The sequence below is a fragment of the Mesocricetus auratus genome, unplaced genomic scaffold (assembly GCF_017639785.1).
Source record: "Mesocricetus auratus isolate SY011 unplaced genomic scaffold, BCM_Maur_2.0 Super-Scaffold_6730, whole genome shotgun sequence".
Lineage (NCBI taxonomy): Eukaryota > Metazoa > Chordata > Mammalia > Rodentia > Cricetidae > Mesocricetus > Mesocricetus auratus.
The window spans coordinates 117810560-117836107 of record NW_024429184.1 but is presented as its reverse complement, the minus strand read 5'-3'; the positions used below and the strand labels follow the sequence as shown (position 1 = coordinate 117836107).

At 47.1% G+C, this 25548-nt stretch overlaps 2 protein-coding genes across 6 annotated transcripts; one reads left to right on the top strand and one right to left on the bottom strand.

Annotated features, from left to right (window-relative positions):
* Positions 1-8375: 8375 nt before the first annotated feature.
* Cd14 (CD14 molecule) lies at positions 8376-10091 on the bottom strand. Its single transcript, XM_013112657.3, has 2 exons — positions 9909-10091; positions 8376-9819 (listed from the first exon to the last, which is right to left on the bottom strand). Exons 1-2 carry the CDS (start codon positions 9909-9911, stop codon positions 8710-8712), a joined length of 1113 nt encoding a protein of 370 aa, XP_012968111.1. The 5' UTR covers positions 9912-10091; the 3' UTR covers positions 8376-8709.
* An 8539-nt stretch (positions 10092-18630) lies between these two features.
* On the top strand, positions 18631-25509 carry Tmco6 (transmembrane and coiled-coil domains 6). 5 transcript variants are annotated; one of them, XM_005069082.3, is made up of 12 exons: positions 18631-18791; positions 18904-19016; positions 21340-21455; positions 21557-21740; positions 21953-22057; positions 22223-22308; positions 22482-22598; positions 22804-22915; positions 23000-23186; positions 24220-24314; positions 24828-24995; positions 25205-25509. In XM_005069082.3, the coding sequence occupies exons 1-12, from the start codon at positions 18707-18709 to the stop codon at positions 25316-25318; spliced, it is 1482 nt and encodes a 493-aa protein (XP_005069139.1). In that variant the 5' UTR covers positions 18631-18706; the 3' UTR covers positions 25319-25509. The 5 variants fall into 5 exon arrangements, with proteins under 5 accessions (XP_005069139.1, XP_012968185.2, XP_021082335.1 ...); XM_013112731.3 differs by lacking the exons at positions 18631-18791; positions 18904-19016 and having other exon boundaries at positions 21535-21740; XM_021226676.2 differs by lacking the exons at positions 18631-18791; positions 18904-19016 and having other exon boundaries at positions 21532-21740.
* The last annotated feature ends 39 nt before the right edge of the window (positions 25510-25548 follow it).

Genomic DNA, 25548 nt, shown 5'->3' with positions numbered 1-25548 from the left:
GAGCTTGAACTGTTTGTACCTTCTTTCCTAAGGTATGTCTCAGCATGTCTTGGAACTCTCCATTTAGTCCAGGCTGGCCTGAGACTCAGTGATCTGCCTGCTTCTGCCTCCCAAGTGCTGGGATTAAAGGCGTGCATTGTCACACCTGCTGTGCAGCCTGCATCCGAGAATGTAGCGAGGTGGTCAGGATAGATGACACAGAGACCGGTCGGTTGCTTTAAGAAAACTTTGTGCTTCCCAAGTCAGCTTAGGAGGAGACCCCCAAGAAAAAATGCTTCCCTTTTTAAAGACTTCTGCCATCCATCTACATACAATTCTTTCCAGACTTCTCACCCTCCTGGCTGGTGGTTTAATCTCTGGCCCCAGAATCGGGGGAGAAACAGCAGGGGGAACAGGAAGAAGTATCTAGCCTTAAGGGGGGATCAAAGTCATGTTTTTCAGTGAGCAAGCCCTTATCTGAGCCCTATCAAGAGCTTTATAGCACTGAATTGTTTTCAGTAAACATTATCTCACAGCTGCCTGCTCCCAGGCCGAAGGGGAAGTGGGTTTCTGCTCAAGGTCTGGTGTCCCCACAGTGCATCATCACAGGCAGTTCTTCTGATTTTTTTATTGCAGTAAACATATGCCATGAAATTTGCCATTTGATTAATGAATCAATGTTGAATTGGTGTTTGCATTGAGGTGAAGACCCAACACAGTAAAATGTGACATTATTTAACATCACAATGTCATGGAGCCATCACCATTGTTAAGGATGCTTTCCACCACTCCAAACAGAAATTCTGTTTTTGTCAAGCAATAGCTTTCCCATCTACCCTACTTCTAGATTCTGGTAACCTTGAGACTATTTACTATACACTTTAATTTATCTTCTAAATGTTTAATTTAAATAGAGCCATACCACTGGGCGGTGGTGGCGCATGCCTTTAATCCCAGCACTCGGGAGGTAAAGGCAGGCAGATCTCTGTGAGTTTGAGGCCAGCCTGGTGTACATGATGGAGTTCCAGGACAGCCTCCAAAACAATACAGAGAAACCCTGTCTCGGAAAGAGAGAGAGAGAGAGAGAGAGAGAGAGAGAGAGAGAGAGAGAGAGAGAGAGAGAGAGAGAGAGAGAGAGAGAAAGCAGGCTGAGCAAGTCACAGGAGAAAGCCAGTAAGCAGCACCCTTCATGGCTTCTGCATCAGCTCCAGGTCCTGTGTCCTGTTTGAGTTCCTGTCTTGACTTCCTTCAATGATGGACACTGATGTGAAAGCATTAAGCAAATAAACCCAAATTGCTTTTGGTTATGGTGTTTTATCACAGCAATAATAACCCCAAGAAAAAAGACTTTGACAACTGTAATGTGTAGTCTTCCCGCCAATTGCCTGGGCCCTGCGGAGCTGTCTGAACCCCCAAATAACACACAAGATGCTATATTTATTATGAAGCTGTTGGCTGTTTGCTATGGTTTCTAATCAGCTGGCTCTGACTTAATCATTGACCCATAATCACCAATATATATTTTGGTTTGGTAGTCCAGGCTGGTCTCGAACTCACAGAGATCCACCTGTCTCTGCCTCCCGAGTGCTGGAATTAAAGGCGTGCGCCACCAACGCCCGGCCCACCAATATATATTTTATAAGGACTTATCTTTCTTAGAACGCCAGACTTTCGTTCTCTCCTCCAGAGATCACATGGCGACGACTCCCTTCCATCTCCCAGAATCCTCCTAGACTCCTAGTCCCACCTATCTTGCTTCCCCATCAGCCAACAGTGCTTTATTTAATCAACCCATAAGACAAGCACATATACATGGGAGGACTTCCCCATCAGCCAACCTTGAGTCTGCTCCGTATGGGGAATGATTTTGCCACTTTCCCACTTTGTTATAGCGGTGCCCACATTTGTTATAGCGGTGCCCACATCAATACATGCTTCACTCACTCAGGGCTTCACTCACTCAGGGCTTCTCCTGGTTCCTGTAGGCAGACCCAGGACTAGGTAAATAAACAGGTAGACAAGCGGACAGAAATTCCAGTAGTCCACATCAACAATGGGTACTCATCCAAGCAGAACCCTTAGACAGATGTGAGTTGTCTGTCAGTCCATTGACTGGCACATCAGATAGGCAGATGACAGATAAGTGGCAGCCATCACCATTTCAGTGTTTGTTGTCTTCCTCTTATGGAGTCCAGGTAAGGGTATTACACTTTTTTTTTTAGTGTCTGTGGGTATTTTTTGTTTGTATATTTGTCTGTGTTCCATGTGTGTCTGGTATCCTTGGAGCCATAGAGGGCATTGAATTTCCTAGAACTGGAATTACAAATCGTTATGAGCCACGTTGTGGATTGTGGGAACTAAACCAGGTCCCCTGGAAGGGCAGCCAGTGCTTTTAACAGATGAGCTGTCTCTCTGGCCCTGTTGTTACACTTGTATTCCACGATAGAATGTGGGATAGGTTCTCGGGCTTGGTTTTCCTTTTTTTTTTTTTTTTGAGATGGGGTTTTTCTGCATAGGCTTGACTTTCCTGGAACTTGTTTTGTAGGCCATGCTGGCCTCAAGCTCACAGAGATCCACCTGCCTCTGATTTCTGAGTTCTGGGGTTAGAGGCTTTAGTTTTTCTATTGAGATTTTAATACATCTATGGGCCCAAGTTACTTTGATACATTACAAGGTGGCACCCTTTCATGGGTGAGTTATTTCCCAGTCTATGGATAATGGGTTCCACCAGATGTGTTGCTTACGTACCTAAAAGGTGCAGAGTCATCTGCCTCTGTATTTGACCATAGGATGTAGTCAAAAGCTGTTTGTACAGCCAGAAAAACCACTGTTTTACGCAACATGGAGCAACTTGAAACAGGGTGCATCCTGGTGTCAACATGAAAGGAGACAAATGTTTGGAAAAAGAAGAACTAAGTTAGAAAACTCATCCTTACTAGTTTCAAATCCTATTGTTTAAGCAATTGTAATCAAGACAATGTAAAAATAGTTTAAGGTAGTGATAGACTAAACATAAAATAAGTGAGAGCTCAGAAATACATCAGTGTGTCTATTTACAATGATTATGAAAATGGCATTGATAGAATTAAATGGAAACCACTGTAGTCTCAACTAATGGCATAGTGACACCTAGATTATCCTCTTGTGGATGAATGAGGTTGGGTCCTTACTAAAGACAGTATTTTCGGGGGGGCTTCAAGACAGGGTTTCTGTGTAGCTTTGGAGCTTATCCTGGTACTCGCTCTGTAGACCAGGCTAGCTTCGAACTCACAGAGATCCACCTATCTCTGCCTCCCAAGTGCTGGGATTAAAGGCTAGCACCACCACTGTCCAGCCTCTCAAAATATTATTTGTGTTAATTTGTAATGGTATACTGATAAATTTTTGCACTTTTAATTTGCAAGGTGGCAAACATACATAGAAATAATATACTTTGAATTGATAGTAGCTAAGAGTGTTAAAACGTCCTTACACCAAAGGTTTGGAGCTGAGATTAAAGGCGTGTGCCACCAATACCTGACCTCAGCTAACATTTTTCTGTACACTCCCTTACTATGAGAGGAAACTCCCTAGATTTCTCTTTTGTTGAATTGTTTTTTATGAAAGATGTTGGATTTTGTAAAAATTTTCTTTCAAATCCATTCAAATAATTATAGAAAACTTTGGGGTAGTACAGTAGTTTGAGCCAGTCTGACGAGTATGGTTATGGTTATGGTTCATGTCTATAATCCCAGCACCTGGTAATCAGTCAATAAGACATCCCCGGCTGTTCTAGTGACTGCAAGGCCACTCTGGGTTATTCCAGAGCCTGTCTCAAAACAAAATAAACAAATGATGAAAAAAGAAAGATTTAAGCTGGCTTTGTATCCAGGGATAAATTGAATCAAGGTGCGTACTTCTACCAGGCGATGGTGTCGAATGCCTTTAATCCCAGCACTCAGGAGGCAGAGGCAGGTGGATCTCTGTGAGTTTGAGGCCAGCCTGGTCTACAGAGTGAGTTCCAGGACAGCCAGAGCTGTTACACAGAGAAACCCTGTCTGGAAAGAAAAAAAAAAGAGAGAGAGAGAAAATTCCTTGCTAGCTTTGCTAGGTTTATCTGAGGCTCCATTATTGATTTTTTGATGATGAAATAATAAAGATTTTAAATATCAAAAGAAAGAAAATGCCTTGCTGGGTGTGATGATACCTAGCACTCAGGATGTAGCAGCAGAAGGGTTTCCAGTTTGAGGGTTGTCTGCTTATATAACGAAGCCTCAAAAAGGTTTTGCCACAGATTTAAATCAGGGCTCAGATGTTCTTTACAGAATATGATTTTAAGCCACTTAAAAAGATCTTTGTGTGATCTGGGGGAGTAAGAGATTCTGAGCATTAGAAAAGGTGTTGGGGGCTGGATTTGGCTCAGCAATTAAGAACACTGGCTGCTCTTCCAAAGGACCCAGGTTCAGTTCCCAGCACCCACATGGTAGCTAACAACTGTCTATAACTCCATTTCCAAGGAATCTGACATCCTCATACAGGCAAACCAATGTACATGAAAAAAAGTAAATGAATAATTTTAAAAAAAGAAAAGGTGCTAGAGGGTGTAGGTTGAAAGGAATATACTTAAAAAGAGAGTTTCAGGTTAAAACTCTTCTTCTGGAAATCAAAAACAAGACCCAGGGTGTGTTTTGCTCCAGATGCCAGACAAGCAAAGGTTGAGGCTAGAAGGGATCAGCTTTTGGATCAGAAAAGCCCAATGAACACATATCACTTTTCAGCAGAAAAAAAGCCATCCCACATCAGCTCTCTGGCCACAAACTGCCATGTGGAGCCCTCACTTCTCTAATTCTGCCCCTTCCTTCCTGTCTTCACTTCCTTCTGTCTCTGGCGAGGGTGAGTCTCTCAGCCTTGCTCTATCAGGTCAAGTTTCTCAATCCTGGGGTTTCTCCAGGGTGTCTAGTACCTCTCTTTTAACCATAGATCAACATATTTCCTCTCTAGGCTACTGGGTGACATCCAGAAAAACGTATACCATGGATATTGACACTGTAAGTGGGACTCAGTCTCCAGGCCGTCTAACCTCCGAAGTTGGCTAGGAAAGTCTTCTTGTTCAGCCTTAGCATATGTGCTGGTTCATATTGTTGTCTGTGTCCTCATAGTAGCATTGCCCAGCCCTACACCCATTCCTCCCTTTTAGTCAGTCTTCCAGTAAAGAGTGGTGGAGCACTTGCTGGGATTCACATAGATGCTGGGATTCATTTAGGCACCACACTGGGGGCTGGGATTTAGAGCTGAAAATGGGAGACTCCTACTGTCATTGAGATATGTTGTTTGTCACAGTTGCTTGACCACTTTATGTCCCCAATGACGAGGGTGCCTCCCATCAGCTAGCTCTCTGAGGGAGGGAACACCACAGGGGAAAGCTGCCCACGGCAAAAGCTCACATGCCTTACCGTGAGGATAGATGCTGGGATGGAAAGGAAGATGAAGGGTTAAAATGGCAGCGTGTAGAGCACTAATAAAGATGAATAAGAGGGCCTATCACAGGGTGTCCGGCAGTCAAATTAAACAGATAAGAAGGACAAGGATCAGTGGGTGGGGATGACACGTGCCTTTAATCCCAGCACTCAGGAGGCAGAGGCAGCAGGATCTCTGTGAGTTCGAGGCCAGCCTGGTCTACAAAGTGTGTTCCAAGACAGCCAGAGCTACACAGAGAATCCCTGTCTCAGAAAACAAAACAGAACAAAAGGACAAGGATCTGGGCCAGTCTGTACTCCTCCCACGTACCTTACATCACTCTGAAGCCTTTGAAGAACATACATAAGGCACTATTGGCTTTTTATGTATTCTTCTAACACAGCTAGTTGTTAACAGATTAAATTGGTAAGTAAAGATATCTTATCAAGAAGCTTCCATCCAGGCGGCTGCTCCATAAACAAGGTGCTACACAAGAAGTAACCAAGAAAGATTACAGCCACATCTCTTGAAGCCTAGGTAGAGTAAACGCTCTGTCATGGTAAAGCTATAGGCTGAGCCTGTAAATGTGTAATTACCAGCAATTGAGTTAACTGCAAGGTCAGAGGGTACTGACAAATGACTGACGGACAGAACTCAGCCAAAGTTTGAGCTGGAGATAGACAGAGAAGCTCCAAATACCCCTAACCAGGTGGGCAGTGTGTGAGCAACACAGCCATCTTCCTGATGGGCCAGGCAGGATATACGTGGGGTGTACTCTTCATAGGCTTGGCCTATAGCATCACAGAATTAACCAGTTTTGGCAGAGATTACTTCAGCTGTATCCAGTTCCTGCCATTACTCTAGACAGCCCCAGATGGGACTGGAGAGAAGTCTCAGTGGTGATGAGCACTTGCGGCTCTTCTAGAGGACCCAAGTTTGATTCCAAGGCCCCACGTTGGATAGCTCATAGCCTCTTGTAACTCCGGCTCTGAGGTCCTACACCCTTTTCTGTCTTCCACTGGCATGGTACACAAATGACACACACAAACATATACGCACTCATGTTTCTTTAAAAAAATTATTCGTTTTTATTTTATGTTCATTGGTGTTTTCCCAGCATGTATGTCTGTGTGAGGGTGTCAGATCTTGGAGTTACAGACAGATATGAGCTGCCTTGTGGGTACTGGGATTTGAACCAGGGTTCTCTCTCTTTTTTTTTTTTTTTTGGTTTTTACGAGACAGGGTTTCTCTGTATTGTTTTCGAGGCTGTCGGTCCAGCCCAGCCTCGAACTCACAGAGATCCGCCTGCCTCTGCCTCCCGAGTGCTGGGATTAAAGGTGTGCTCCACCACCGCCCGGCTTGAACCAGGGTTCTCTAGGACAGCAGTCAATACTCTTCACTGCTGAGCCATCTCTCCAGGCCCTAAATAATATTTCTTAAAAAAAAAAAGCCCTGGACAAAGGAAATTCAGTGGTCTTTTTCCCCTTGGATGGCCCTCCAAATTTTGGGGGGGGTTCTCTCTTTTCTTCAATTTCTTTCTTTCCCTCCCTCCCTCCATCTTTCTTGCTGAGACAGGCAGATGGGAGCAGTGAGGTCCACTTTGCCCGGACTGGAGTGGACCAGAGGAGACTGGGTCTAAGTAGAGACTCAGGAAAACCAGAGTCAGCCCAAGATTCATGGCATTCAGCTCCTTGAGGGCGGTCAGTGCTCGTCATGAAGGTGCTCAGTAAACGACTGTTCACAAAATAAAACGTAGCTGGGTGGTGGTGGCTGGCACTCACCTTTAATCCCAGCACTTGGGGGCAGAGACAGGCGGATCTCTGTGAGTTCGAGGCTAGCCTGGTCTACTGAGCGAATTCCAGGACAGGCTCCAAAGCTATACAGAGGAACCCTGTCTCAAAAAACAAAAAACAAAACAGAATGAAAATGGCCTTGGGTTTTATTACCTTTGGCTTTTGAAAGTTGGGGATCAAACAACCTTTTTATGGGGGTCACCTAAGACCATCAGAAAACACAGATATTTACATTACAATTCAGTTATGAAGTAGCAATGAAAATAACTTTATGGCTGGGGTCAGCACAGCATGAGGAACTGTATTAAAGAGTCACAGCATTAGGAAGGGTGAGAAGCACTGGTTTAGAGGGTCAGTTAGAGTCTGTGGTAGCAGGCGTGGTCCAGTAAGACGATAGCTCATGACTTGATCCCAGAGCACAAGTCAGAGAGCTAACTGGAAATAGCCTAGGCTTTTGAAACTTCAAAACCTACCCCCCAGTGACACACCTCCTCAAACAAGGCCACACCTTCTAACCCTTTGCACAGTTTCACCATAGGGATCTAATATTCAAACACTTGAGCCTGCGGGGGCCCATCTCACTCAAACCACAACAATCGCCATCAACTATAGCAATCTGTTCAGAAAGCCCTCACTACAAGTTCATTGTCAGCCGGGCATTGGTGGTGCACGCCTTTAATCCCAGCACTCGGGAGGCAGAGGCTCTCTGTGATTTCGAGGCCAGCCTGGTCTACCGAGTGAGTTCCAGGACAGCCTCCAAAACAATACACAGAAACCCTGTCTCGAAAAACCAAAAAAAAAAAAAAAAAAAAAAAAAACCAAGTTCATTGTCTCCTACTTCTCCATTTCTTTGTTCCTTCCGACCCTGAGTTCTTTTCTTGAGGGGAGGTAGGGTTTCCAGGGAGTTGGATAAAGTCTAAGAATGAATTCCTCCTCTTGCACTGAGCCTGATGTGTTGCAGATACTCAGTAAAGATCTGTAGAGTGAGTTGCATGGACTCATGGTTATTTAAATTGAGCATGAGGCACATCCCCTTAACCATAGCACTCAGAGGCAGAGGCAGAGGCAGGCAGATCTCTGTGAGTTTGAGGCCAGCGAGGACTACATAGCCAGACTGTCTCAAAAAACAATCAAACAACAAAACACAACCAATCAAACAACAGGTTGTAACTTTAAAAATATTTATTTTGTGAGCACATTTGTATGTATACACACACACACACATACACCACTGTGTCACAGCAGGTATGTGGAGCTCCTATGGACAACTTTCAGGAGTGAGTTCTTTCCCTCTGTGTGGATCTTGAGGATCAAAACCAGGAGTCAAACTTGGTGGTCTTAACCCATTGAACCGCCTAGACTCTCTTTTCTCCCTTACATCGTGGTTTGACATTTTAATAACTGAAAGGCAGAGGATTCATTGGTCAAGAAGTTCTGATCATCCTGACCAGGACCCTCAGAAGCCAGGACAAGGTAAATGTTCCTTTTACTTCCTTTGGTATTAGGCAAAAAGGCCAGCTCCTTGGAGCACAGCCAAAGTTCCTGACACACTCACTGCCAGGGTTAAACGCACTGGGGCTGTCACCACAACAGAGTCATACTTCCCGGAGTGGGGTTCGTATTCTAGAAAGGGGTTTCCTTCAAGTAACAGGTTATCCACCTTGGGCAGCTCATCTGGCCTCGGTTTACTATCCAGCTGGTTGTAACTGAGATCAAGCACGTTGAGTTTGGTTGGAAGTCCCTGGGGTACTTGCTGTAGTTCAGTGAAAGACAGATTGAGCGAGTTTAGCTTGCTAGGCCAGTCACACCCGGGAGCGCTTGCGGTATGCCGCAGTGAATTGTGACTAAGGTCCAGTCCTTGCAGCTGCACACTTGCGGCGGCCAGCACAGAGCACACGCCGCTGGCCGTCTCCATCCCTGTGTTGCGCAGTGCTAGAACTTGGAGAGCCGGGAACTTGCGCTGACACAGAGCCGAGATCAGCCCTCGCTCGCCCAATTCGGGGTTGTCAGACAGGTCTAGGGTGACTAGGGAGGGGAAGACTCGGACCTGTGCGCAGGAAAAGTTGAGTGAATGTGCCTGGGCAATACGCAATACCTTGAGTCCAGGCTTTAGCCACTGCTGCAGCTCTGCGAGCCAGCCATCCTCTGTCGCCCACGACACGTTGCTGAGGCTCAGGGTGTTGAGATCGGGGCCGGTGGCTTCCTGAAGCGGCGGCAGCGTGGTGCTGGTTACCTCGAGGTTTTCGAGAGTTAGTTCCTTGAGGCCGGAATACCCGAGCATACGCAGGACTCCGAACAGCATCGGAGCGGGAACGCGCGCGTCCCCCACTGTAAGCCGTTGCCAGGGCAGGGACCTGACCACATCTGTGAACTGTCCCAGGTCGGCTTCGGTGTCCACGCGCTTTAGAAAGGGCTCCAGGCTGCGGCCGCCGCCGTAGAATTCCACGTCCCGCGCCCCGGCACACAGAAAAGCGTTGGACCAATCCGGCTGCGGATCTGAGAAGTTGCAGGAGCAGTGGACGCCCTGCTCATCCAGCTCGCAGGGCTCTGGCATGGCGGGGGAGGCGTGCGCCGGCGTCAGCAACACCAGCAACAAGCCAAGCACAGGCTCCTGAGAAGACAGAAGTGATCAGGGGACTCCAGCCAGTTCTTGGGGTTCCTCGGGTGGGTCCGGTTCCACCCCAAGACCGTCTGACTCACCATAGTCGATAGATTCCGTAGTTTCTAAGGCCCACTTGTACGCGGCTTCCACATACCACACGCTTGTTGCCCTCCTTGGCAGCCCCTGTGAGTTTATGTAATCGTGGGATGTCACTCTGTCCTCTCCTCTGTGAACTCTGGTCACTTCACCACTTCTCTTCCCTCTTCCCTAGTAAATATTATAATGAAGTCTTTTACAGGGAGGAACCAAAACAGGAAGAATTCTTCCTGTGCCAGAAGGATGACCTAAGCACCTTAAGCTTGTCTGGTACATACAGGAAAAGGATGAACCACAACAGTGCCTTAATCAGTATTCTGCAGCCCAATCCCTGAGATTTCAGCTCCCCTTTCCCCTAGCCTTAAGTTTCTAACAATTTCCCACCATCCAAATCCAAGTCCTTGATTTTCTTCAAGGGCGTGACTGGACTTTGTGGAAAGTTTGTGAACTTATCTATGGATTCCAGAGGGAGAATGAAGTTCAAGATTGAGAGTTAGCATGAAAAGCAACCTTCCTGCTCTCCATCCCTTGTTTAGCAATTGTTTTCCTCCCTCTCCCCCCCCCTCTTTCTTCCCTCCCATGTTCTCTCACTCTAGTAGCAATCTGGCTGGAACTCACTGTGTATGTAGCCCAGGCCAGCCTTGAACTCATGATTTTCTTCCTGGTTCTGCTCCCCAAGTGCTAGGATTACAGGCATGAGCCACCAGCTTGTTTAATAATTTTTTTCTTTCTTTTCTTTGAGACAGGGTTTCTCTGTATTGCCCTGGCTGTTCTGGAACTCACTCTGCCCATCTCTGCCTCCCAACTGCTGGGATTAAAGGTGTATACCACTGTTACCCAACTAACAATTTTTTTAAATACCTAGCTAGACTAACAGGGCATTCCTTTAATCCTCCACTTAGGAGGCAGAGACAGGTGGATCTCTGTGAATTCAAGCCCATCTTGGTCTACAAAGAGAGTTCCAGGACAGCTAGAATTTTGTTTCAAAAACAGAACAAAGTAAAATGTGGTTTTTGGTAGATACATTGGCCAAATCACATTGTCATGTACAACATCCCTTAAATTGGGAAGTAAAGTTTACTATTATTATTATTATTATTATTACTATTACTATTTTGGGATGGTTTCACTATATCCTGGCTGCTCTAGAACTCACTAAGACCAAACTGAAACACTCACAGATCCAACTGTCTCTGCCTCCCGGGGATTAAAATCATGTGTCACTGCAGCCAGCTACAGCAAGGTGTTTTCTAAAGCAGTCTTCCCTGTAGGACCCCCCTGATGTCCTCACTTTTTTTTTCTTGTCTTGACCAAGAAATTCAGAGTGCCTTGATGGTCTTAACTAGATGCTAGTTATTTTTCTGAACCCAAACCAGGGAGTTGGACAATCCTGGGCATTAATCAAGGTATTTAGGTTGTTGAAACCCTGAAGGAGACTAGCTGCAGCCCTTAAGCTGCATATAAATGTTCTGTGACATGGACATATGTAGGAGGGACATCTCTCTCACTGTCTGTTTTGGGGGTGCTGCAGCCCTGTTGTGGAAAGTAAGTTCTTCAATAAATGCTTTAGATGGTTCATCCTAGTATTTAGTGCTTTTTCCTTTGGAAACCCATTGACCCCATCTCTGAAGGTTTGGAGGCGCTCCCTGTGAGAGGAGAAGAAACAGTGTCCCATAGGCGGGAGACTGCAGCCATAGAATTATAACAGCTCTCAGAAATTTGCCTCCCTGGACTTCTGGGGAGACCTATTTGAGAACTGTGTCATGTGTGTATGTTTTAACTCTTTGCTGTTTGCTCTTTGGGGAGCCTGCCACCCAGATTCTAAATAAACATACTGAGACTCATTCCTTCTTACGAATGCCTGGCCTTAACTTGGCTTATTTCTAGCCAGTTTTTCTTCCTTCCTTCCTTCCTTTCTTTTTTTTCCCGAGACAGGGTTTCTCTGTGTAGCTTTGGAACCTATCCTGGCACTCGCTCGGTAGACCAGGCTGACCTTCAACTCTCAGAGATCCTCCTGCCTCTGCCTCCTGTACTGTGGGATTAAAGGCGTGCACCACCACCGTCCTAGAGAGGAGGAAAGGAGTCTGGGAGGGAAGGATGAGCCAGACATGATGGTCAGGAGAATCTTGTGGCCAGTGTTTATTCGTGCAGAACTCAGTAAGCAGGGATACACTCATGTTGTTCCACAACAGATATCATACAGTTTTTGCTTTTTGGTATGCGGTTCACATCCTCTTGTGTATCTTTAGTCATCATTGATAACCGCAACAGAACAGTTATCTTTTATAGTCATTTCCCCTCAAGCTTAATCATCATTGATAAACACTTATCTTTTATAACCATTTTTGCCCATCCATCCCATAACCCAATTTTTTAAGCATCTAGAGACATGACAGTCTGTTCTCAGGCTAGTAGCTTTTTTAGCTTCAAGGACCCTAGGCCAAAGCAAAATCTTCAAGCTAACCCAGGCAGATTGCGATGTCCCAAGCAGGGTAGTATTATTAACTCTTTTTTTTTTTTTTTTTTTTTTTTTTTGGTTTTACGAGACAGTGTTTCTCTGTTTTGGAGGCTGTCGGTCCAGCCTGGCCTCGAACTCACAGAGATCCACCTGCCTCTGCCTCCCGAGTGCTGGGATTAAAGGCATGCGCCACCAACGCCCGGCAGTATTATTAACTCTTAATGATCAGAGCGCCCAAGAAAGATTCTCAGGCCAAAGCTTCTGCAGTTATTATTTAAATTCAGGCATAATATATATTTATAGAATTTGTTTATATGTCTCGTCCTGGAATTTTGTTGTTCCTTGGTCATAGACACCACAGTGGCTCTCTCTGCATGTGCTAAGTCTTCTAAGAAAGGGAGGTCCTGACATCTCACTCTTTCTACATCATTCTTGCCCATCAGTATGCGTCTCTGTGTAGGGCAGAGATAACTTCAGCTGCCTTGTCTTTGTTGCTGTATACGCTGTGTAATTGCCTGCGTGTATGGTGGGAAGAGACTTGTAATCTAATCTGTGGCCAACTTCTCCAGCCCACTGAATCTTGTTTACCTTTTTTGAGTTTACTTTGTGTTGATTATCTTGTTCCTGAGTAACTATAGGGACAGATGTTTAAGAATATCTCCTAGCCTCATGTAGAGATCTCTGACTTCTTTGTGTGTGTCACAACCTTTGGGATATAAGGCAGACCTTCAAGTAGATAAGGATATCTTCCTAAAAGCAGAAGGAGTAATGTGTTCAGGACTTTGCTGAGGAAGCTTAGAAGCAGTACTCGTGGGAGAAGTCTTAAGTAATTCAAGGACAAATTTCCATCAACCCAAGATCCCCAAACTGTACAACCATTAAAAGTCCCCCAAGTAGCAGCAGGCCGATCAAAACCAAAAGCAGCACAGCAGCCATCACGAGGCTCAGCTTTGGGGGAATCTCTGTCAAGCAGCTGTGCTGGCTTTGTGACTTTTGACCTTCCCATCAAGTATGGCTGTGCCATATCCCCCTTTTTTTGTTTGTTTGTTTGTTTTGTTTTGAGACAGGGTTTCTCTGTATTGTTTTTGGAGGTTGTCCTGTAACTCACTCTGTAGACCAGGCTGGCCTCGAATTCACAGATTCACCTGCCTCTGCCTCCCGAGTGCTGGGATTAAGGGCGTGCACCACCAACGCCCAGCCCTTTTTTTTTTTTTTTTTTTTGGTTTTTTGAGACAGGGTTTCTCTGTGGCTTTGGAGGCTGTCCTGGAACTAGCTCTTGTAGACCAGGCTGGCCTCGAACTCACAGAGATCTGCCTGCCTCTGCCTCCCGAGTGCTGGGATTAAAGGCATGCACCACCAACGCCCGGCCCTTTTTTGTTTATTAACTCAAGAGACTGTAGATCTTTTTGTGTGGCTTGAAGGGCGTTTTTTCAGTCCTCGAAAGATGACTGGGGAAACAAGAATCAAAATAAGTATAATTTCCAGGATTACTCCCAAATTAATGATAATAAACCAAAAGCTCTGTCCTAAGGAAAAAGAAGTGAGCAATGTAAAAATCTATCTGTTACCTCAGAAGCCAAGGTAGACTCCAATTGAGCTGAACTAATGGCTGGAAATTTGTTGATGCAAAGACTGCATGTTTTCAGCTAGTTGAGAATCATTCCATAGGCCATGTAGGTGGGACCTGACCTGTGTCCAGGTTACCTTAGAAGCACTGTATGGAAGTGGAGTGTCACAAATCCATTTAAATTGTGAATGACAGGAAAAAAATCAATCTAATTTGAATGTTTTGAATTTGATTACTCATAAATAAGACTGTTTCTTCCAAAGTGTTTACCTATCTTCTATATTTTTATCAATTGTTTCTTTTTTTGTTTGTTTTTGTTTTTGTTTTTTCGAGACAGGGTTTCTCTGTGGCTTTGGAGGCTGTCCTGGAACTTGCTCTTGTAGGCCAGGGTGGTCTCGAACTCACAGAGATCCACCTGCCTCTGCCTTCCCAATGCTGGGATTAAAGGCGTGCGCCACCACTGCTTGGCTTTTTACATTGGGGGGGGACCTATTTATATTAATCTACACTCTGCTATGCGGCTCGGTACCTCTCCTCAGTACTAGACACCTGACTTCATGTCTGGTTTGCGAATCCCCTCTCCCCTGATTCTTTTTCACAAGTTCCTGTCTCTCCCTGGAAGTCCTGCCTGTCCTCTCCTGCCGAGCTATTGGCCTTTCAGCTCTTTATTAAGCCAATCAGAAGGTGCCTTAGGAGGTGATTCAGGACAGAGACACGTCTTCACACAGTGTACGAAAGATTATCCCAACACAGGTCCTCCAAGCCAAGGTCCTACTTTAAAAACCAAGATGATGGTAGTAAGGGGACGGGCTGGTTCTCGAAGAGTTACCAGTGTTGTCACACAGATGGATGTAGAAGGCAGTTTGGGCAGAGGTAGCTGTCTGAATGAACACTTCTGGCAGGACATAGTTTTGCCATAGACCTCATCTCATCTTCTCAGCCAGGAGTTAGATGTGAATTAAGAGGCTGTCTTGGGGCCAACAAGCGGTAAAGTGCTTGCCACAAAAGCCTAATGTCTGAGCTCAATTACTTGAAACGACATCAAGGTGTAGGAAGACAACCAAGCCCATGAATATGTCCTCTTACCTCCTCTAAACATACGCAGTGGCATGCACATGCCTCCTCCCCACCAGTCTGGAGGAGGAGGAGAAGCTGCCACTGCCACTGCTGGAAGCTTGTTGCAAGAGGAAGGGGTCAAGACACCGACTCCATCACCACAGGAAGGTACATAATAGGTGCTCAGCAAATAACTGTCCAGGGGCTGGAAGGATAGTGGGCTTGGGGAGATGGTGGTACAGGATGCTAAATATCTACAGACATTTGTTTGTATAGTAGAGATTACAGACTTCATTGACTTGACGACAAGGGGTAGAAAAATATCCAAGGGAAAGAAGTTGATGTGTAAAACAATTTGTGCTAAAAGCATTTGCTTTCAATATGGGTTGGGTTCACCACCCTTTCAAGGCAGCTCAAAAACACCTGCAAGTCCAGTTCCAGGGGATCCAGCACCCTCTTCTGGCCTCTGTGAGGTTGAAGTTTATGCATATCTAAGCAGTCCCCCAGTCTGTGGTTCTGCCTATGATCATCTGGGCACTCTCCCCAGCAAGTGGTCTAACAAGTCTTCAGAACTGTGTGAAATCGATTTTTCTGGAAGAATAAGTCCTCCTCTGGCCAGCAACAGGCATTATTTATCCTTTTTCTTTTCACAGCACATTCCTGGAACTTTATTCTAGATGGAAAGTTCCTTCTTTACCAAGCATCAGGAGAGAAGTCATGGGTTTGGCTTTAGGTTTTCTTTTCCCAGAATGAGATTTCTGGGACATTTCCAGTTTCTTGGGGTCCTCTATCTCAAGAGTCTGACAGCCAAACTAAGAGACACAAGCATGTCTTCAAAAGACTTTCATTATCGCCAAAGTGTCAAAGTTTGCCCAAGCTTCCTAAAACTTAGAGGCACTAAGGAAAATTCTCATGTCTCCAGAATACTAATTCTCTTGGAACTGGGAAGGAAGTATGAGAAGAAACAGTGACAGCTGTGAAACAGCCAGCCAAAGGAAGAACACAAGGAAACCAGTGACTTCATGACAGAGCAGGCTTAATCTGAGAAAATCTGAGGACGGGACGGGACCAGAGAGTTTGCTGACCACTTATAGACTAGGGAGAAAGTTGGAGAAGGGGTTGGAGAATGGGAGCGTTCTGTTGCTGTGATAAAACACCATGACACAAAAGCAACTTGGGAAGAAAAGATATTATTTCATCTTACACTTCCAGGTGGCAATAGTCCATCACTGAGAGCTGTCAGGGCGGGAAGCCAAGGCAGGAACTGAAGTAGAGGCTATGGGGGAGTGCAACTTCCTGGCTTGCTCCTGCCTTGCTCAGCCTGCTTCCCTACAGAGCCTGGGACTATTGGCCTGAGGTGCCCATCCACAGTGGGCTGGACCCTCCCCCATCAATCGCTGATTAAGAAAATGCCTTACATCCTTGCCTACAGCTTGATCTTATGGTGACATTTTCTCAGTCCAGGTTCCTTTGTCTCAGATGACTAAATCTCTTGTCAAGTTGACATAAAACTATCCAGCACAGCAACTTAGAAGAAATAGTTTGTTTGGGACTTACAGTTCCATAGCAGTAAGAGTCCATCGATACCGTGGTGGAGAAGCATGCGTGATGCAGAAATGGGGAGGCAGGGAACCAGAGAGCTTGTGTCTCAAGCTGCCAACACCAGGCAGAGAGGTCATAGTAGAACCGGTGCAAAGCCGGCCTCCGGCGACATATTTCCTCTAGCAAGTCCACGTTTCTCAGACTTACTTAAACAGCACCAAGTGGGGACTAAGTACTTAAATACACAAGACTACGGGGACAGCTCTTCTAAACCACCACACGATGGTTAACAGTTACGATGCCATATGTAAGAGGGGCAATGGTCTAAAGGTCTGGGATATGGGACATTGGAACTGGAATTAAGGGTTTATTGAGGGTCTTGCTATGTAGTCCAGGCTGGCCCCAAACTCATGGAACACCTTCTTCATCAGCCTCCTGAGTGTTAGAAACCATATCTGGCCTGGAGTTGGGACCTTGAGATTGGTGTTTGGGAAAGTGCAGGCAACAGGCAGAGTTCTAGGCAGAGGAAACAGCTTGTGCCTCAGCCTGGAGGCTGCCCTTCAGTTCAGACTAGAAGAGACTTAGAATTACACCGCACCTCACCTAGTTGGCCACAATTCGGATTTTAAAGTTGTGAGGAACTTTCACCTTACTCAGTACCTTTCCTGTATCTTAAAAAAAAAAAAATACTAGGACTATCTTGGCACACGCCTTTAATGCCAGCACTCGGGAGGCAGAGGCAAGCAGATCTCTGTGAGTTTGAGGCCAGTCTGGTCTACAGAGTGAGTTCTAGGACAACTGGGCATGAGGTAATTATAATCTCATGCATAAAATGGGAATAATGGTCCTTGTGAATCATCCAGGGGAGCACTGCTGCTGTTTTTTGGTAGCTCTGGCTGTCCTGGAACTGGATCTGTAGACCAGACTGACTGGTCCCGAACTCACAGAGATCCACCTGCCTTTGACTCCCAAGTATTGGGATTAAAGATGTGTGCTACCATTGCCCAATAATTTTGGTTTTTCTCTTTCTTTCTTTTCTTTTTCTTTTTTATTTTCTTTTTGGTGTTTTTGAGACAGGGTTTCTATGTAGCTTTGGAGGCTGTCCTGGAACTAGCTCTTATGGACCAGGCTGGTCCCGAACTCACAGAGATCCACCTGCCTCTGCCTCCCAAGTGCTAGGATTAAAGGTGTGCGCCACCACCGCCTCACCATTGGGAATTTTGGGGGGGAAATGTTTAAATATTTTTGGGGGGATGGAGAGATGGTTCAGCAGTTAGAGCATTTGTTGCTCTTCAGAGGACCTGAGTTCAATTCCCAGCACCCACAGGGCAGTTTCCAACTATCTAAGTCTGGTTCCAGCGAATCTGATACTGTCTTCTGGCCAGCACAGGCACCAGGCGCATAAGTGCACAGACATACATTCAGGCAAAACACTCATATGCATAAAATAAAAGTAAGTATTTATTTAATAGATTTATTTTTATTCCCCCCCCCCTCCCCTTTTTTTTCTTGACAGAATCCCTCTGGCTGGTTTGGAACTTGCTGTGTGGGTCAGGATAGCGTCAAACTCTCAGAAAATCCCCCTACTTCTGCTTTCTGAGCACTGGGACTAAAGGCATGTGCCATCATGCCAAGCAAGATTTATTTTCATGGTATGTCTAGTGTGCCTGCATGAGTTTATGCGCATCATATGTGCAGGAACTCAAGTTACAGGTAATTAGCTGTGAGCTGCCAGAGGCTAGTGCTGGAAATAGTAAAGAGTAGTAAATGTGCTTAAAGTCGTGTCTTAAACCTCCTAGGAGATATGCTTCAAGCATTTAGGAAGGCTCATAGTGGAAGTGGAGTAATTGGTGAAACCGGCTGTTATGCCGAGAGGGCACGGGGGTAAGCGTTTTTTCTGAGCAGAAGGCGTCACTGCGAGCCTGCGGAGACCAGGGTCCAAGTCTCTTTCCTGAGCTTGAGTGCTGAGACAACCGCAGCCTCACGACCAAACTGCAACTGTGGAATTCCACCCTTATCACGCCCCTCCGCCTCCCCCGCCCCGCTCTGGCCCCGCCCTCACACGCAATCCTGCCCCTTACGTAAGCCCCGCCCCCACCCGGCGGAGTGGACTCCCTGGGCCTTGCGTTCGGTTCGGCGCCTGCGCGGCCCGACGTCTCCTCGGCCGAGCTGCTGCAATGTGGAGTCGGCGGCCAGGCCGTCTCAGTGCGCGGGCGTGCGGGGCGGAGGAGCTGCGGTGCCGCCGGCGGGAGCGGGAGGCAGGTGTGAACGGACGAGGGAGTGGCGGTTGGGAGTCGGGTGGGGGGAGCCCTGACTGGGATCCGAGCGTCTGCGCCTCGCTCCCGCTCCTAACCGAGACGCCCTCCGCCCCCAGCTCTGCGGAAGGCGCGGAGGGAGCAGCAGTTGGTCAGCAAGAGGCTGCTGAGGGAAGAGGCTCCGGAAGACGCCGGAGGCCAGAGTGCAGTCGTGCTCCTTGGGGAGGCCGAGGTGAGAGGGCAGGGCGGCCCAACCTGAACCCCAGCTACCCCTCACTATCAGCCGTCAAGCTGGAAACTATTACCCTGGAAAGCTCAATGCCCCTCATCCTTACATCCGTCCACCGTCAAATGAAATACGTGCCTCTTAACCTCTTAGAGAGTCCAGTTTCCTCTCCGTCGTAGGTGTCCCCACCATCTGTACTACAGAGTCTTATCTAAAAAGTCTGCATTTGCCACCCTGATTTCGTTGTAGACACACAGAAACCAGAATCCTTCAGTGACCTGCTAAACTACGCATAGCATAGCCTCTTACTGATTAAACAGTTACTCAGTCCAAGCACTGTCATTTCTCATTTCCTGGAACATACCAGCTGTCACCAACTAGAATCCCCCTGCGGTAGCTCAGGTACTAAAGTCGGTGGTGTGTCCCCCCACACCCAGCTCTCCGCACTGGACTTGAGACACTGCAGTGCTTTCCTAGCGTGCCTCAGGCCCTATACCCAAACCCCCACATGAAGGGTAGCATGCGGCAGCTGGGGTGTGGCTCACCTGTAATCCCAGCACGTAGGGGTTTGAGGCAGAAGGATGCTAAGTTTGAGGCCAATTTTGGCCACATACCAAGACCCTGTTAAAAACAAACCAGACACCTGCACAGTATCGGGAATACAGCTGTCCGTTGCTTTTTTGTTTGACAGGGTCTCTTGTATCCCAGGCTGCGTTCAACTCTTAGGTTGAGGATGACCTTGAACCTTGATCCTCTTGCCTCCACATCCTAAGTGCTGGGCTTATAGTTGTTCACCACCACACCTGGTTTATCGGGTGCTGGGAATCTAATCCAGGAATTTGGATGAGCGAGGCAAGCCTTTACCAACTGTGCTCCATCCCTAGCACAGACTTGCACTCAGCAAGCATTGCTTATGTCTTGTTTTTGTAGTGCTTGTGTTTATATTTTACTCCTCCAGAGCGGTTATTACTCATTGTATGCTTCCTTTATGCTGGGACATTGAGGACTGAGGCACACGAAGACTGACAAGATAAAGAGTTTGAAGTGTTCAGACACAGGGCTGGACAGATGTCTCAGTGGTTAGAAAACTGGCTGCCCTTGCAGAGGACCCAGGTCGATTCCTAGCACGCACATAATGGCTCACAGCTGCCTGTAACTCCTGTTCCAGGAGATCTGATGCCCTCTTCTGACCTGCACAGGGACCAGGCACACATGTAGTAAACAGACATATATGCAAAGCATTCATGCAATAAAAATAAAGTAAAAGATACAACAACAGTAATAATAACTATGCAAAGGCAAATGAAGGAAACAGATTTCCTACTGTTTTTATCACGGGAGGAAACCTGAAGCACAGGAGAAACTCAGGTTTGTTGGAGGAAGCCGGAAGGCACTAACTTCCCTGAGGCCATGAAAAGCAGAGACCTGAAAGACTTGAGAGTCTGGAGTGTATCAGGCAGAGGTGATAGATGAGCAAAAGCTTGGAAGTAGTAAGCATGTTATAGGTGCTGCTGGAGTATAGTTTGCTTGGGAGGATAACTGGAGGAAGGGGGGTTTTGCCAGGTGGAGGGGTTTAATATTGTCCTGGAAATCGCCCTGTAAGAAGGCAGAGTAAGCCATGCGGTGGTGGGGTACGTCTTGAGTTCGAGGCCAGCCTGGTCAACAGATTGAGTTCCAGGACAGCCAGGACAACACAAAGAAACCAGTCTCGCAGGGCGGCACGCCTTTAATCCCAGCACTCGGGAGGCAGAGGCAGGCGGATCTCTGAGTTCGAGGCCAGCCTGGTCTACAGAGCAAGTTCCAGGACAGCCTCCAAAACAGTACAGAGAAACCCTGTCTCGAAAAACCAAAAAAAAAAAAAAAAAAAAAAAAAAAAGAAACCAGTCTCAAAAACCCAAACCAGACCAAACAAACAAATAAGGCAGAGTAGATGTCATTCTAGTTTTTTCAGACAAGGAAGCAGTTTTAAGCTTTGGAAATTAGCAGCAGGGCTGGTAGTAGGTCCTCTGCCTGTCTAACCTGCCAAAAAGATGGTGCTTAGTAGTCATTTTAATGTTTCATTGTTGTTTTGTTTTTGAGATAGGGTCTCTGTAGCTCTAGCTGTCCTGGAACTCACTATGTAGACTTGGCTGGTCTTGAACTTGATGAGATCTGCCCGTCTATGCTGAGATTAAAGGCTTGTGCCACTACACCGGCCATATTGTTATAACAAGTTCTGAGTAGTGATACCATAGTGGTATTAAGGATGTCTCAGATGAAGCCGGTAGACAGAGACTTGGGACTTGCTTCATGGCAATGACATGTCATCCTCTCCTTGTTCGGGATTCAGGTACAGCAGCTCCTTCGGCTAGCCCAACGGGGAACAGATGAAAAGGAGAGGGAGAAGGCTCTGGTCAGCCTTCGTCGAGGCTTGCAGCACCCTGAAACACAGCGAACCTTTACCAGGTGAGTGTGGGCGGTGTGAGTGGTTGGCCGGTCTTTTCGGGGACAAGAGAGCGGGTGGGATAGACCACAGACTTAGTAGGGTTCTGCTGTCATTCGTGTAGGCTGGAGGGCAGCATGCGGACCCTTGTCGGGCTTCTCACCAGCAACCGGGCCCTGTTGCAGCTTGAGGCGGCTAGGTGCCTACATGAGCTCTCTCATTCTGAGCAGTCTGCTGTGGCCGAGGCCTGCCTGCCAGCCACTTCCTACCTCCTCACCTACCTCTCTGGTCACAGCTCAGAATTCATAGTAAGGCCTGTCCCTTTTAACCTTGCTCTGGGCTTAGCATATGAATGAATATATGCAGCTTGAGCTGGTGGGGTTAGGAAACTAAAAACAGTGCATACACCCATCATCTCTCCTCTCTTGCGAGCTTCAAGGACAGGGACATGTCATCCTTTCTCCTATCCTGGCCTGGCATGAGGTGAGCCCAGGCCAGTACTTTTGTTGCCTGCTCTCAGGAGCTGTGTCTGTATACACTGGGGAACCTCATCGTGGAGAGCGAGGCTGTGAGAAAGCAGCTCCTGCCACAGGGCATTGTTCCGGCCTTGGCGGCCTGCATCCAGGTGCGTGCTTCCTTGGTCTCTCCTTGGCAAGCCTCCTCTAGCTCCTCTCCATGCGTTGCCCTGATTTAGCAGGGCAGCTCCAACCTCTACCCTGTGTCAAAGGGGTTAAAGACTTCTGGGTCCTTAGGACCTTCCAGTCAAATTCCCTCCTCTGTCTATTTCTAGTCCCCTCATGTGGCTGTTCTGGAAGCCCTTGGATATGCCTTGTCCCAGCTTCTACAGGCTAAGGAAGCTCCAGAGAAGATCATTCCGTGAGTAAAATGGCGTCTTCAGATACCAGCCGTGGTTGACCCTGTTGGCAGTGTAGCCCATGGGTGCCTGATCAGATCTGCTTTCCCTTTTTCTACTCTGTCTGGCCAGAGAGAACTTTCTGGCTGTAAGTGTTTGAGAGGAGCCATTGCTCACAGCCTGCTTCTGCCGGCAGATCTCTTTTGGACTCCAGTCTTCTCCAGCACATGCTACTGCTGATGCAGCCAGGCCCGAAGCTGAACCTTGGGGTTGCTGTGGAGTTTGCCTGGTGCCTTCACTACATCATTTGCAGGTAACAGGCCAACTGGGAAAATGTCTTTCCTGGGGCTCCCTACATATGACTTAAGTCTTTGGACTGCATTAGTTTCTCAAATTGCTTTGCTGAGTTTTCATCTCTCTATGGTGCTTTCTTTGGCTCAGGACAACCAGTGACCTATGTTGTGTTGTAGCTTAAACACAGGATTGACTTGACAGTGACTGCTCTGTCTGTCACCCAGCCAGGTCAACAATGCTATGCTTCTCTCCCATGGGGCTCTGCCCACGTTGGCAATGATGCTGTTGGAATTGGCTGGGGCTGTCCAGAGAATGGATGATGTGGGACTGGAGCTAGTAAGTCAAAGGGTCTGCGCCTTTCCTCACGGTGCCCTTTCGTGTCTGCTGCTCCCTACCACCACCCTCACCTTGTCCTTGCAGCTTGCCTGCCCCGTGGTTCGGTGCCTGAGCAACCTGTTGACAGAAGTGCCAGTGGAGGCCATGGGAGAGCAGGTGGAGCTCAGAGACGAGCGGGTTGTGGCAGCAGTGTTTATCCTCCTCCAGTTCTTCCTTCAGAAACAGCCCACCTTGCTGCCTGAGGGCCTCTGGCTCCTCAACAACCTCACTGGTATGCTACTACAATCTGCACAAGCCTGGTCTTTTTGTCGTCATTAAAATAGTTATTAAAACCAAAGGGCAGGTTAGAGGGAAAGAAGAGAATAGAGGCTGGGGCAATTCAGATGCTATAAGAGTGGCCCACAAAATCTTTTGCCTACCCATTCAGTGAAGGTCCTCCCACCCCAACCATCTCGCACGGGTCCCTGAAAGGACTTATTTGTAGGAAGACCATACATCCATCTACCCATGGCTGTCAGGTGATCTTTTCCTCCCTACTTTCCCAATAAATTGCTTGGGTCTTAGTTCCTTCACAATGCACAAAAATAATCTCAGGGATCCCTACTTCTTCCTTTCTTCCAACCGTAGCTTGTTCCCCAGAATTGCCAGAGATGCTCAGTAAATAATACTCCATTAGAGCGTCAGTCATAAAAGCCCTCCAGGGGAAGCGCTCTCACTTCTTGCACACCCACCCAGCCCCGTGGTCTCCTTCTTACCTAGTCATTCTGAAAATCCTGGGGCTGGTGGTAACCCTAGGTTCCATGGGGTTCCTGGAGCTAGGCGACTGAAGATGTAGTAAGAGCTCCCCCATGTGGACACACCGTGTCTTGCAAGCCTGAGACTGGAGCTCATCCGTCACACTCCCATAGATGTACCCCCTTAACTTCCTATAGTGTGTGTTCGTATGCTGAGTACTGGGTGCCATGTGTATACAAGCTATAAACACAAAACCATTCCTTTCATGACATGCTTAGCCTCTTGGTAGCTAGACCTCAGAGCTTGAAGCTGCTGGAGACAGGAAGTAGGAATAGATTTTTTCATTTTGCTGGGAGAACCAAGAGCAGGGGACTTCAGTGACAGGATAGGTATCTTGTCCTTGAAGGCCCATATGCTACCCATTTGGACAGCAGCAATACTTGAGACTGAGCAGGATCTGGACCTTTAGATGCAGAGGATAGTTCTTTATGGTCTAGGCTGTAGTGGGTCATATTATGAGGGCAGCAGTTGAGAACTACAGGCACTTCCTATGACGTTTTCCTTTTCAGCAAATAGTCCCACTTTGTGTACGTCCTTGCTTTCTCTGGATCTGATCGAGCCCCTCTTGCAGCTGTTGCCCCTATCAAGTGTGATAAGTGTGCTGGTATGTATTGTTATAAAATTTGAGTCCATGAACTGCTGGTCAAAGCAAACAGGAAGAACAGACCTGAGCTCTCTTAACCACCCGTAACTGGGAGCTGGCAGGTACTATGGTTTGGTTTCAGAGCTAGTACAGTCTAAGTTTTTTTTTTTAATAATTTGCTTATTATGTGTGTTGATGTTTTGTCTACATGCATGTCTGTGTGAGAGGATCATATATTGGAGTTACAGTTGTTATCTGCCACGTGGCTGCTGGAAGAACAGTTAGTGCTCTTAACCACTGAGCCTTCTCTCCAGCCCCCTAGGTGTCTTAGACTACTCGCTTATTGTCCTTGGGTAAATCACCAAACCACTGGAAGCCACAACCTCGTCACTTATAATGGGTACTATCTGAGAGGTGGTTGTGGGAATTACATATAGACGAGCTTATACTAATGCCTGGGCACATAGTCAGCCTTGCTCACACTATCATTCTTGGCTTTCATCCTTGGGGGGGGGGCTGTCCTTGTGTCTGCAGGTACTTAGAGTTCTGTGCAATATTGTGGAGAAGGGTCCCGCTTACTGCCAGCGGTTGTGGCCAGGGCCCTTGCTCTCCCGCCTGCTCAATACACTGGTTCTCTCTGACACTGAAGTAGTAGGCCAGAGTTTGGAGCTGCTGCAGCTGCTATTCCTGTATCTGCCAGAGGTGAGTTTGGTTTCCAATCCTTTGCTCAGAAGCTTCTGATCTTGCCACGGTGCCCCTCTCTTCGAATCCTACCTGTATTTGTTCTCTGGCCAAGGCTAGCCTGTGTGGGCTGAAGTTCAGAACTTTCATCTTGTTTGGAATGTACTGTCTAATTGTGGAACTAGGAATTGGGTTTTAGGATCTAAATGTTGGTCCTTCTCTCTCCTTAGGCTGCCCAGGCCTTCCTGCAACAGTCAGGGCTGCAGGCCCTAGAAAGGCATCAGGATGAAACCCAGCTTCGGGATAGGATACTTGCTCTCCAGCAGACGGCTATTCATGGATGACTTGGTTGCCTAATGTCACCCCAACCCCTGTGGTCTGTTTATCCCCAGGGTACCCAGTTTGTGTCCGAGGATAGTCTTAAACCTGAGATTGTCTTGTTTCATCCTCTTAAGCAAGTTGGTTAATGACATGTGACACCACAGCCAGCAGCTGGTGGTCTGTGATGAGAAATAAAATTGTAGTTTATGTAAAACTGCTTTGCCTCAGTGTTTGCACAAAGAGAGGGAGGAGA